The 13,964-nt window shown below is 39.3% G+C and overlaps 1 protein-coding gene and 1 long non-coding RNA gene across 2 annotated transcripts; one reads left to right on the forward strand and one right to left on the reverse strand.

The window, feature by feature from the left end:
• The first annotated feature begins 634 nt into the window (after positions 1–634).
• bcl2l10 (BCL2 like 10) lies at positions 635–5,338 on the forward strand. Its single transcript, XM_049562653.1, has 3 exons — positions 635–789; positions 2,331–2,795; positions 4,343–5,338. Exons 1-3 carry the CDS (start codon positions 757–759, stop codon positions 4,463–4,465), a joined length of 621 nt encoding a protein of 206 aa, XP_049418610.1. The 5' UTR covers positions 635–756; the 3' UTR covers positions 4,466–5,338.
• A 3,751-nt stretch (positions 5,339–9,089) lies between these two features.
• On the reverse strand, positions 9,090–13,504 carry LOC125898909 (uncharacterized). Its single transcript, XR_007450667.1, has 4 exons — positions 13,384–13,504; positions 12,420–12,517; positions 11,326–11,402; positions 9,090–10,880 (listed from the first exon to the last, which is right to left on the reverse strand). It is a non-coding gene; the product is annotated as an uncharacterized LOC125898909 (long non-coding RNA).
• Positions 13,505–13,964: the final 460 nt, after the last annotated feature.

Genomic DNA, 13,964 nt, shown 5'->3' on the forward strand with positions numbered 1-13,964 from the left:
GTAAATAATAATAGAGGCACATAATAATAATGATACAATAATGCTAATAAATCAGAAGGGAAACTAAAATTACAGATCATGTTCTTGAGTATTCAATTAATTGCTTGGCCTATAAAATGTCAGAGATAGAAAACTGACATTTTCAAGATGCTCCAGAATTTTGGGGAGCTTTTTCTTAAAAAAAAAAAAAAAACCTCAACAGTGACTCAGTTGTCAAGTAGACCTATACTTTCCATATTACTTTTCTGTTTATTGATCAGTCGATTAATGTTTCTTTGATTATTCCCTATGAGGCCTTGCAGTTGCTTTTATTTACATTAAAAGACTATGATTTTAGAGTTGTACTGACACCTGACAGATACAGGTAAATAGATACAGGTAAAGCTTTCATCTCAACTATATATATGAGAGCCTTATTAACCACTGAATGTATTTAATCCTCACAAGACAGTTCCTTTCAAGAACTTAGTTAGGCTTCACTATAAATATTAACTCCAGCCCCTTTGGTTTTTCCGTCATACCTGATGATGATGTCAAAGATAACGCCTTAATTTGTTTTTCACTTTTCAGTGGGCGAGGTGTGTGGGAGAGGTGAGGGGCTCATCAGAGTGTGTTGATGGGACTTTTGCGGGGTTTTTTTGCGTGGAGCAGATATGTATCAGTAACCCGGAGGCGGAGTCACATAGACGACCACAGTGCAGCCAGCCAGCTGAAGGGAAGCTGTGAGTGTAGAGAGGTTCTCCTTCCGCCGTCCGTATGTGCAGAGAGCAGTCTGATATCGCTGGGAGGGTAAGCTTTTGTCTCTTTTACACATGGAAAACACTGTTTTACCTGCTTATACGTGTGGACTGTTGGAAGTGTGAAACTCGTACCACGCAGAGGTGTTTGTATAATGTCATAAAACGGCGTTGAAGGCGCTGATGTGGCTCTCATAGTTGAGCTAGCTCATCGTAGCCTGTGTGAATGTGGTCCTTTGTGTCCTCCATTGCTCTGGTGACAGATCAACGGGGAACGTTAGTTAGCGGAGGAGAGGTAGCAGGGGCCGGCTAACGTTAACCAACGGCAAGTTCACCGGCTAAACCCCGTAACACACGCTTAATTGACGCTATGCGACGCTCACATTACAGTGTTATTTACACCGGGTTGAAAGGCTATTAAGTTAATGCAGCTGTATTTAGTCTCCAGCATCATCCGGCTCGCATTAACCGACAGCTAACGTTAACGTTCACACCAGCCGAGTCTTTTCCGTAGTTAACGCTGGTGCTAGCGCAGCCGTTAGCTTTCTTCAACACTAACGTTAGCTAACATAAGGTTAACACGTCAAGATGATTTTGACAGCTGGCTGAAATTTTAAGTTATAGCAGGAAATTGGGCTCAGAAGCTCACGATACATTACAATTATTTCCACCTTTTTGTTTTACAAAGCATAAAACACTACCAGTGGTAATACTGGTTATTTCTAAATGGAAGCTAATGCTAACTATTAACTGTGCAGAGCTTGTGTGTAATGTCTTTACTGGCATGATATGCTAATTGGTGGTAACAACTAATTGGTGTAAAGCTGTAACTGCTGATATACTGATTGCCCAATTGGCATAAAATCAAACGGTTGAGTAAAACCTCTTTGTGTGAAAATAAACATAATTTAAATGTAATATTTTTACGTTTGAAAGTGTTGTTTGACAAAGAAAAGGAGTTTGAAGATGACATCTTGGGCCCTAAAAATCATGATGAGCATTTTCACAGTTGTCATGAGGTGTATAGACCTACTAAAAAGTGGAGGAGATATTTTGTGTGGCAATATTGTATCAATACATGAGTGCCAAGTATAGATTTTTGTATTATATAAAGTGTTACTATTGAAAATACAAATTAAACTTTTGGTAGCGTACTAGAATAATGAAAATCACTTGCTTTTCCAGCCTTATCAACTAATTTTGCTGCAATAATAAATGACTGAAGTGAGAAGAATAGACTGAAAACTTTAGATAAAAACAGATGTTGATAATGTTCTCCTTTAGGGACATAATTTGTGGTTGAAAAATGTAATAAATGGGAATATATAGCAATATCTGTTATCACAATACTCTGCAAAACATTTAAATGGCTTGAATATTGTGATAATATCAGTATCTGGTGATTAAGAGTGACTAATTGAGTGTGCAATTGGCAGATAAATTCATAATGTAATTGATTGTAAGTCACACCCCTGAACTGGTTACTCTTTGTTCCAGTCACATCGACAAACCAGTACAATGACTTGATCCTCACATGTCAGCAGGCACCCTTACATTATTAAATTAAGTGAACTGTCTTTTTTCCCCTTTTAGAAAATGTCGTGCGGGCTGTGGAAAGAGACCCTGGCTCTGGCAGAGGACTACCTGTCCCTGTGCTGCACAAGCCCACAGCCAGCACCTCCACCTCCCAGCGAGTCAGCTGCTGCCATGAGGCGCCTGGCGCAGGACATGGAGACGCAGCACCAGGCTCGCTTCCACTCCCTCGCCCAGACCTTCCTGAGGCAGTGCGGGCCGGACCCCTGCTCCAGCCTCAGGAAGGTGATGGAGGAGCTGGTGGGAGATGGACACTTGAACTGGGGGAGGGTTGTTTCCCTTTTCACCTTTAGCGGGGTGCTGGCCAGACAGCTGCTGGAGCAGAAGGGCGTGAAGCCTGGGCTGGACCCTAGGCAGGGGCAGGAACTGGGACAGGAGCCTGGAAACTGCAGGGGACTGGCAGAGACCATAGCTGATTACCTGGGAGAGGAGAAGAAAGACTGGATGCTGGAGAATGAAGGATGGGTAGGTCATAACATGTCTGCTCCTACACTGATTGACTCTTACAGGCAATACTGCAGAGCTGAGTCAACACAAACATTGTAGATTAGAGAGGTATTTTGGTTGTATCTAGGGCAGTGAGCCATCTTAAAACGGAACTGTAAAAAAAAAAAAAAAAAATCCCACTAAGACCTAAGAGCGAAAGTGCTGCTTTTAAACTTTTGGTGCTGGAAACCACCTATTTGATAGGATCATGTTTGCTTCCTGCTCTGCTTTATATTCAGATCTATGTGTAAACGTGGCTTAAAAAATGGTCAGGGCTCAGTTTAGATGCAGCCTTTTTATACTTCACTGTTGCCGATGAGACAAGCGCTCAGACATCTCATGTGGCTGCTGTGATTATGTGAATTGTAGAGTAGCAATAGGCCAGATTGTCTACAACAAGGCAACCCTCAGCAGTGTAAATTCAGTGCCATGATCAAACAGTGTTGGGCTTCAGATCATCAGTTTTGTAATGGTTAAACAAAAGCTGTGTTGTCAGGCAGTTTCGGCCTGTATTCTTGTTTAGCCACTGGAAATCAAAAGTACAAAGATCATTTCAAGCCTGCTTCATATTTAAGTGGAGAAGACATCAAGGGATAGTTATGATAGACTCTAGACTAGAGTCTAAGTTCCCAGAAGCCTCACCAAACCGAACACAACTACAGTTGAATGTCTGCTTTTATGAATGGGCTTGCCCTGGCCCTCGCCCAAACACCCATGTAAACACACACACACACACACACACACACACACACACACACACCCACACACACCCCTCCCTCCCTCCTTTCTTCAGCTGGCAGCTGGTTTCAACAGACACATAACCAGCGCAGCCAGATGGACTTTGTAGTAACAGTCAAAGCTTCTGTGTGTTGAATTTGGCTTCAGCCGTATTGAAAGTAAGCCTGCTATGACTGTAAAAACAAGCAGCTGCAAAGAAGCAAAACACCTGGTCCTGCGAGCAGGTGCACACACTGGTCGAATGTGTGGCGTTGGTTTGAAAACATGATGAAGAAACGTACATCTGCTGAAGGGGCTGAAAAGCATCTGGCTTACCCAGTTTTTATTTTCTTGCTAATGGAGCAGAAGAAGCTAGAATGAGTTCATAACCAAATGAAACCAAACTGAATATCTTCTGTATCGTCTCTATAGAAACTGGCACATTTTTCTATAACTTCGGGTTGACACTTTGACATTATTTTTCTCACTTGAAGAACTGCTGTGCTGTCAGGATATTTGAAAAGTTGCTGATATCAGTGGCACTCTGTGGAAATATTTTCCTGTGTTTGTGGGGAAACACAAGGCTGTCAGCAACTGTGACAGATTTTCCAAAATATATCGTATAATTGCCAGCAGGTGTCAGCTAAGCCACTGTTAGTTGGAAGTCATTTTGGCAGCTAATACTTTCTCTTTTTGTTGTGTAAAACCTACAGTATATGCAGAAAAACTGCAAGTAGCAGATAAATATTCTCTCTTACTGGTAAACAAACATTTTCTAACCATTTCCTGTTTGTTTATGTCTCCCATAGGAGGGGTTCTGTAAGTTCTCCCGCAGTGCCAGAGAGGTGAATCAGGACTCATCCATGAAGACAGCGCTGTTTGCTGCTGCTGGCGTTGGCCTCGCTGGACTCACCTTTCTCCTGGTGCGCTAGCTAGCCATCTACATCCTTAACACATCCTCATTCATGTTCTCATTTCGTTTGGCACAATTAGGTAGACATTTGAATTCTAACATCGATGCTGCAAGTCTAATCTGTAGTGAATTCAGGGTTGTAATCTCAAGTCATCAACTGAATGTTTGCACATACTCAGACCCCCCTCACACACACATACACACACACACATACATACACAGTAATACTGACATTTTGTCACCTACTCCTTAAGATTGTAAAAATGATCTCAATGCCTTTGTAGATTTTGGAGTAAGTGACATCAGCCTGCATATCTTAGACAGTTTAATTACTAAAGCACAGGTTTCTGCACAGAATGGTCTTGCTCAAAGTTTTGTATTTTCAGAGGTGCAGCTAAAAGACTTGATTTCAATTTCCCCACCGCTTTTGGTTTTGATTTGAAAATTGTCAGCTGCCTTTTTATTCATGTGTTTACCTGAGTTGTGTATGTGGTATAGAGCCATTCTAGTGTACAATGTATAAATTAATATATTATATTTATAAGAAATGAAACTAAGCAGTGGCCCTTTTTTTTCTAACTGATCCACGGCTAATTCAGTTGTTTTCTTGTTTTCAAGTCTGTCCTACATTCATGTGAAATGTCTGTGATTTACATGGGTCAGCAGAGCTGGATGCGGCGCTCATGACAACACAACGGTGCTATGATATGTTGTGAAATATTTCTTATATCACTCTACCAAACCAGGGACCAATCTGATTTCAAACATATTGCTATTTGAACAAACCGTTGCTATGTCGTTTCTCCCCCCAACAGATCTCTTAAACATTATATTTTTACATTGTGTTTGTCTATTTATTTCACTGTTTTTTATAATAAAAATGAAGCAATCATGGAGTTTGTGATTCTTGTGATTGAGTGCGGTGAAGTCGGTTTTAACTTTCAATATGAACCAGCATGGTGATGTCACCTTTTACAGCTTTTCCCCCTGACTGTGTAGGCAGCCTGTGAGGAGTGATAAGGGGAATATGGATAGTAAATGATCCTCCCTCCTTTCATATGCAGACATATTGCCATAAATAAAATATGTTCTGCTGTCTGCCTCTGTGCTCCTCCTCATCACAGTGCTCAAGTTACGCAACAGGGACTGCATGCACGAAACATCCGAAGGCTGAAATTTGCCTCATCATACGTTATCAATTTGCTCATCAGGGTACTTTTAATTTTGCGGACTGTTAATTTATTCAAATGTTGTACTTCAACACAGTTTTGAATTAATTGTACTACACTGGATTGCCGATATACATATGTATCCTGCACTTAAAGAAGCTTCAAAATACTGCTGTTTCAACCCAACAACATTTAGTTACAGCTACTTTGAAGATCAAGACTTTTCATACTAAATATATGATGCATTGTCACAGATTTAACTTTTCAGAAGTGTACTTTAGATTAGCTTTACTTAGACAAGCCATAATGTTTAAGTGCTGCTTGCACAGTAATACATCCGTAGTATAAAACTACAATAAAGATCGTTATTGCTATTCTGTGCTAGGACAACAGCTTTAGTCCCTGCTTACTTCCTGTCAACAAACAATGCAACAAAAAATAGAAAAAGGTCCCATTAAGAATGTTTATGTCTGTAACAATCACCTAATGTACCTGTACTTTCATATTTATGTACATTTAGCTTCCAATACTTCTAGACTTGTACTCAACTTAAAATATAAAAACACAGGTATTGTTTTAACTAAGTTAAATTCTCCAAAACTTCTGTCACTACTGTTGCACAGCCAGATAATGTTATGGAATATAAGAGTTACCTCTTATCTCTAGTTACCTCTAAAACTGGTTTGTACAAGAATCAGCTTTCGCTCATCTAAATCGAGGGTGTCAAACTAATTTTAGTTCATGAGCCACACACAGCCCGATTTGATCTCAAGTGAGTCAGACCAAAAAAAAAACCATTGCAACATAACCTATAAATAATAACAGCTCTGACTTTTCCCCTTTGTATTCCTGTACACAAGCACCGGTCCATCTTGTTGACATTCATCCTTTCATAGTACAGATGAGATGTCTTAAGGAAAACAAGTACAATTTCAGTATGTCTCAGTCACATTTTTTTTTAGCGACAGGGTTCCACCAATATCGTTTTAAGATAGAATTTTGATAAAGATTGTTCCGTACTGAAGCAGCAGATTGACAATATTTTGCATAATGTTTAATATCTTTAAGTATTAAGTGTTGTTTTTCCAGAGAGGTATATTCTGATCAGGGTGGAGAGGCCTCTGAAGCAGCAACTCACTGTTTAACTTGCTCCTAAAACCTTGCACCTCTCAGCCTAGTCATCTAGTGGACAGGACTGGACCCTTTGGCGAGCCGGTTCTGGCCCACTGGCTGTATGTTTGACACCCCTGACCTAAATGTGGATAGAGCAACAAAATATTCACTGTAAATATCAATAAAAAGAATTGTCCAAAATGTACCCCTGCTGTGGCTTTAGCAACAACTGTAGGATATTTATAAACACACCAGGGATACATAGTGTACAAGAATACATAATGACATTAAGAGTGTATTTTATATATAGCTGTTTTTAGCAGATAATAATCACAAGACTTATAGACTTTGTCTTAAAGAAGCTCTTTGGAAGCCTTAAAAAAAGATAAGGTTTGTTTAACAGAAGAGATTAAGTCATAAACTTGACACTGCAATGAGGTCATTGTGCCTGCATCTCTCTGACGTCTCACACACACACACACACACACACACACAGCACACAATGAGCCCATGTGTTGGTCTTTCCATTCATTATGAGTACTGAAACTGATCATTTCCCCCAGTATATACACACACTGTATGTACACTCTCACACATTAAGTATTGTCTCCATTACGGTCACAACACACAGCGTAGTGCACATTGTTTGTGAGAAACAGAACCACGACAGCCTCTGATGTGGTGATCTGTGTTTCCTGTTGATAGTTTTTACTCTCCCAGTGAAACCCCGACAGAGTGTCACAAACAGCAGACAGATCTCTTGTTATTATCATTATCTTGTTTATATTATGGATTATATGCTGCAGAGATTACACAGACTGCAGCCCTCTGTAAGTGATTTTAAAATCAATCTAGTCGGCTTAAAAAGCCAAAGTTTAGAGCTGCAGTTTGTGTGCTTTTTTTGTTTCATTCCATAAGCTGATTAATATCTGTCCCTTTAAAAGACAAGTCTGGTGGTATTGTTCTTTTTTTTTTTTAACTGTCAACAAATCCCATGAAAAACTAAAGCAACAGTGAACTGACCCTGGTACCTAGTATTGTCTGTGTAACAAAGCCTGATATAATTTATTTCTCTGTGCCGTCCATTGATGACCTTTATTATGAAAACTGCCCCCAACAGATACACAAATATTTGCTCCTGTCTAAGTAACAATCGCTTAAAACGGCAGTGCCCAGCTGTTTTTGGAAGCTGCTTAATCTTAGAAAAGAATAAAGGAAACTATACATCAGTGACCCATTTTTAAATATGTATGTTTTCAATAGGAAGCAATAAGCTTTGGGCAACGGACATGCCAGGGGATGACCCCATAAGGGTAATGAGGAACATGTTAAAGTCTGTGACCTCAGGGCTGACCAACACAGCAACAACAGACAGACAGCTGGTGCAGATAATATGAACAGATTTTCTCATATGCTTTGTTCATATCCACAGTTTGTTCTTATCCCCAGTGTTCACCAGTGTTTTCTTATTTTTGCTCTCCTCATGGGTAAGAGAAAATTTTATGAGAGCACTCTTACCATGATGAAAAAAAAAAAAATTTTGTACTTGAGGAACATAAACAAATAAACAAATCATCAAATGTAGATAATTATGTTTTAGAGTAATTATAATGAATGGATTATTCAATCTGTGGACTAAAGACATTCTAATACACTTGGTCCATTGATCCCAGTAATTTCATTTACCGTGTGTCCCTCTGCTGGCCTCTGCTGGAATGTAACTAAGTACACATACTCAAGTACTGTACTTAAGTACAATCTGATGTACTTTTACTTTACTTGAGGATTATTTTGATCCCATGCAACTTTCTACGTCTAGGCTAGAAATCTGTATGCATTGCATCTACTTTGTATTTAACATATGAAGCAATATCTTATGCATTTGTCAAATAGTAAACAAGTTAATAAATAAAATACACATCAGGAGGAAATATTGTACATTTTACCCCACTAAAATTATTTAATAACTTAAGTTACTAGTTGCTGTAGTTTCACTTCCTGTGAGTCCCTCTGCTGGCTGATATGTGGATCATAGGTAACAGAGAGTACTACAATTTCAGCACCTATTGTTACCTTGCAGAAAGCTATAATGAGAAGATAAAATATGAATCATTTTAGGTGCATTAATCAAACCAGCATTACAGGAAATAGTTAAAACAGGCAGCTATATATTTACATCTCACAGTGATTCCCCAGATATGATTTGATTTTATCTGCTGGAAACAAAGGGACATGTGAGCGGGAACAGTTCAGGAAATCTTGCTGATCTCTGTTGAGATCACTGATCACCACACACACAGAAATTTGACTACATACTTGCGTAGCCTTCTTTTCCAGAATAACTCAGCACTGTGAAAATCATTGTTGTTTTACCAGTGATATTTTATTGCATTTCAAGTGTTTTGATGGAATTGATTACAGGTGATAGTCTATTGCTTTAATGTGTAAGTTGTTCTGGAGGGTTCAGATGTATTTCCAACGGTGAACTGAAGATCTCATATGGAGCATTTGTCATTGATTTAATGTTTATCTGAACTGCTAAATGCATGCTACAATAGTAACAGAGACAGCAGTAGCAGACAGCAGGTTATAGTGCATGCACATGTTTGAGAAAGCAGAGCATATGTGGCAGGTGTGGATTTAAAATCGATCTGATATGTTAGAATTTAATGAGTCTGTGTCCATGAAGTATTTTAGAGTATGGATGCAGATCTAGAAATACAGGCATTGATATCTGAATGAGGTGGTCGACCATACAGTAAATGCACTGTGTGTGAGGCTTTAATAACGTTGAAAAATCTTTTTGTTTGTTTCCAAATCAGGGAAGTGAATAGCGGCACATTTTATGTTCCGCCACCTTAAATGTAAAGAATAGTTCAACATCTTTGGAAAAACGTTTATTTTGCTGTCTTGCAGAGTAAATTAAGAAGATTGATACCACTCTCATGTCTGTGCGATAAATATACAGCTACCACCAGCTGGTTAGCTTAGCTTAGCATACAGGCTGGAAACAGGGGGAACAGCCAGCCTGGCTCTGTCCAAAGGTAACAAAAACCCGCTGACCACAACCTCTAAAGCTCACTGATTCACATGCTGCTGTATATCTTGTTTGATCTGTACAAAAACCACAGTGCACAGATGACATTTGCCATTTTACAGAGGGGTTAGGAGCCGGACTATTTCATGGCATGGACCAGTAGCACGACTCCAGAAGGTTACTGGTCCAAGCCAAGAAAGAGTCCGGCCCATAACCTCCTGTCAGCAGCAACTTGTGACTTAAACACTGTGGTTTTTGTACAGATTAAACAAACCAGACATCACATGTCAATCAGTGAGCTTTAGAGGTGCCGGTCGGCAGAATGTGTTGACAGGACGGAGCCAGGCTGACTGTGTCTCCCAGCTTCCAGTCTTCATGCTAAGATAAGCTAACAGGCTGCTGGTAGTAGCTTCATATTCATCGTACAAACATCAGAGTGGTATCGATCGTCTCATCTAGCTAACTCTTGGCATGAAAGCCAATAAGCCTATTTCCAGAAATGTCAAACTGTTCCTTTAATTTGTGCCCTGTGATGTCACAGACTGAAATCATTTGGAGTTATCTAAACAGAGAAATATGAAATATATAACAGAGTTACAGTTTCTGATTTTCTATTCCTGAGTAAATGCAGCTGTAGATAGGTTTTATGTTTGAGTAAACGGCAGACGGACATGACGAGAGCAGTTCCTCAGGCTCCAGCCAGCTGAAAAGCTTCTAGGCTTGCATCATGAACACACTGCATGGCTTTTAGTGAGTCCATTCATAAACAGAAGTGCAGATCAGTGCCTGGCTCCTCAGAGTTACTCTCATCATCTTCTGGTCTTTGTCTGTATTCACAGTGAAGATTAATGGTCTGATCTTCTTCTCATGGCTGACGGTGACACTTGAGGGTTTCAATTTAGGTTAAATTAGAATTTTAAAAATGTTTTAATGTCATACTTTAATTGCTGAATTCACTTTTGTATTCAGATAGAGAGCTGTGAGAGAACATAAAGATCAAACCATTGTTCTTACAGTGTGAATACAGCTGGTGTTTTGACCTCCATCTTCTAATGCTTAGAGCCCTTTGCAGATGTTTTTCCTTTGTCAATTATCTTCTGCACCCTCTCCGCCACCTGGTCACATGAAACACAAAACATTTTTAAAGTTAGGACAGTTTACTTTTCCTGTAATGTCCTGACAGTCCACCACTTTGGTCCAAACTGAAATATCTCAACAGTTCTATACACTACTGGTCCTTATGTGCTATTACACACTATTACAGTACTTTAACACACTACTGTGAAGAACACAGACAGGTGTAACATGTCATGTAAAGTATTGGCTGTTTTCTAGATGAAGAAAAAAACAAATGTTACTTGAGATATAAATGTTATTATGACCCTAACCCTACGGTATGATTTGAACAGTTAACAAAAATGTTGTCAGTCTAAAAACATGTTTTGATAAGTCATTTACCAACAGTTACTTAAAATGAATTTGAACTTTTTTTAATGTCATACTGTAAATACAATGTCACTTTTTACAAATAGTAGATACCCATCTCACTAACACACTGACCGTCTGAGATTTTGGAAACAGTCCTGTCTTAAACCTGGAGTAGATCAAATGACCGTTCACTGACACCTCAAAGCTATCTGTGGGGGTGGAAAATGAGAAAATTAAAATGCATCCATGTCAAATCAATATATAATGTAGTTCATCATGCACACACATTATCTGCTTTGGCACCACAACCAGTCACTGCTGGAAGGCTAAGTAAAGACACTGAACTCCTGTCACCACAATGAAACCTGAGAACAAACACAGGCATATTTCACAGCACGCTTTGAAAGATTCTGACATAAAAACACTCAAACATATTTCTGGGGACATATTTGGCACAACAAATAGCCTAACCCGTTTTTGTGAGCAGGGTATATCAAGAACACCCAGAGGGAATTTCTTCAAATTTGGCAAAAATATCCCATTGGACTCAATAATGTACTGATCAGATGTTGGTGGTCAAAGGTAAAAGGTCAAGGCTACTGTAACCTTCTCTGTCTTATTCTTGTGAATGCGATATATCAAAAACTCCTTAGAGAATTACTTCAAATTTGGCACAAACATCCACTTGGACTAAAAAACAAACTGATCAGAATTTGGTGGTCAAAGGTCAAAGTCACTGTGACCTCACAAAACAATATGTGTGGCCAAAACTGAAGAATTCATACACTAATTATGATGACAATTCACACAAATGTCTAAGAGGATATAATGATGAAGTGATGACATTTTATATCCAAAAGGCCAAAGGTCAACTTCACAGTGGCATCATAATATTCTGCATAAAACACTTTTCTGGCCATTACTCAACATCAAACTCAGGAACAGAGGAGGAGACATTTGGTCTGATACTGAATTATTAAATAATTATTACATTGAATAGATCCTCTGTGCTGCAGGTGGGAGATGTGTGTGAAGCAGCCATGTTTTCACACACATGGATGTAAACTATAATTGCAACTTGACAGGAGCTCAGAGGCAAACAACCGCGGGGTCTAATTCTATTTTTTTTCTTTTTTTTTTATACTGAAAGTTTTTTTTTTTAACTTAGTGGCCAGAGTTGGCCTCCATACAGTGCTGCATGAGTGTAGAAAGACAGAGCAGCTTACTCGGCCTCCCTCTGTGTCCCTCGACCGTCACACCGTGGACCAGGGTTGGGACGACACTGGCAAGCTTCCGGAGGTGCCCTGCAGAGGTTCATCATCCACTGTAACAAATAACAACCATATTACTGCCACATAGAAACTCTCATTCTCATAAAAGTTTTCCGCACAGGTCAAAATATGCTGAATTTGAAGCTGGAGTTCAATGCAGAAAGAAACAGGCTATTTCTGCATTAATAACCTACATGAAGTAAAATATGTAGCCTACATAGGTAACATTACGTCCAGTTATATAATAATTCTACTGCTTCTACTGCTACTGGCTACTATGGAGGATTTTCCACAACCTTGTACATACTCAGCCAGGTTCATACAGGAATAATTCCTCTTAATCATCACTAATGACCCACTAGAAGTTTGTGTTGGTGTGTCTATTTGCACACTCTGCACTCTGCCTGTAGGTACTTGTCTTATTTTTTTGTGTTCAGGACGCTGATGGGTGTGTTCCCCTGCGGCGCTCAGGTGAAGTTGGAGTTTTATATAACAGTAGAGACCAGCTGCTAGACTCTCAGCAGGCATCTAAGAATCACAGCACCGAAAAAACACAAATATAGTGAGGCGAAACGCCAAACGAAAGAGAATCTGGGGTTGGTTTTTTCTTTCACCTTCACTGGCCTGCATGTTTACAAAAAATAACTAACAACCCTGCAAAGTAGGAGTCTACCCAAATATATATTTACTTTGTCCTTGAGCTTCTTCTTCTTGAAATTAATATTAGTTAAAATGGAAAATAAAATCTGACGCATCAAGCAGCCTTCTGACATGTAATGCACATAATGTATTTTCAACCAGGTGTTCCTGGACTACACCCTAATTTGAAATTAAACATGAATCTACCTGCCAACCTTAATTACTTTATTATTATCCTAACTACAAGACTTAGCAGCACAATATAAAGTTGTAAACTCACCTATATTCAACGATGATTCTGGTCATGTTTCTGCAACAGGTCTGTGTGCAGCTGTATGCACTGTAGTTGATGCAGAATCCGAAGATGAGCTGTATGTAATGCAGAGCTGTGAATCTTGGACTATTATAAGGTGAACCACACCCAGTGGGAGGGTAATCCAGTCTGTCTAGTGTATACATCATACCTGCTGCCACCAGTATTATTTAGGATAATTACACTTTCAAAATGTCAAAACTTTTCCATGACTTTTCAAGAACCCATAATGCATTTATGTTTTTCTTGCCCCACTTGCCAGGTGTTTTTTTAGACGTAGCAAATTCAAACTAGTCAAACACAATCTGAGCCAGCTGGCATACAGAGAGACAGGGAACTCTGGGAGAAGCTGAGGAGACGTGACATCAACGCATATTAGAGCAGAAAATAAATTTGCCCTTATGTTATATTAGGTGGAGGGTCGTCCATGAAAGATTACTGTAACAATTTCATTACACAAAACAGGTCAAAACATGGAAAATATCATTGTGAAATTTCATGACTTTTCCAGGTTTTCCATGACCATGGGAACCCTGAGTATGTCACAA

This window comes from Epinephelus fuscoguttatus, linkage group LG2 (genome assembly GCF_011397635.1).
Source record: "Epinephelus fuscoguttatus linkage group LG2, E.fuscoguttatus.final_Chr_v1".
In the NCBI taxonomy this organism is placed as follows: Eukaryota; Metazoa; Chordata; class Actinopteri; order Perciformes; family Serranidae; genus Epinephelus; species Epinephelus fuscoguttatus.

Excerpts from the sequence above, each read along its gene's own strand:
- bcl2l10 (XM_049562653.1), top strand. The coding sequence starts at position 757 with ATGTGCAGAGAGCAGTCTGATATCGCTGGGAGG. Across the intron at positions 790-2,330 it reads AGTCTGATATCGCTGGGAGG|AAAATGTCGTGCGGGCTGTG; the intron begins GTAAGCTTTTGT and ends TTCCCCTTTTAG. Across the intron at positions 2,796-4,342 it reads TGCTGGAGAATGAAGGATGG|GAGGGGTTCTGTAAGTTCTC; the intron begins GTAGGTCATAAC and ends TGTCTCCCATAG.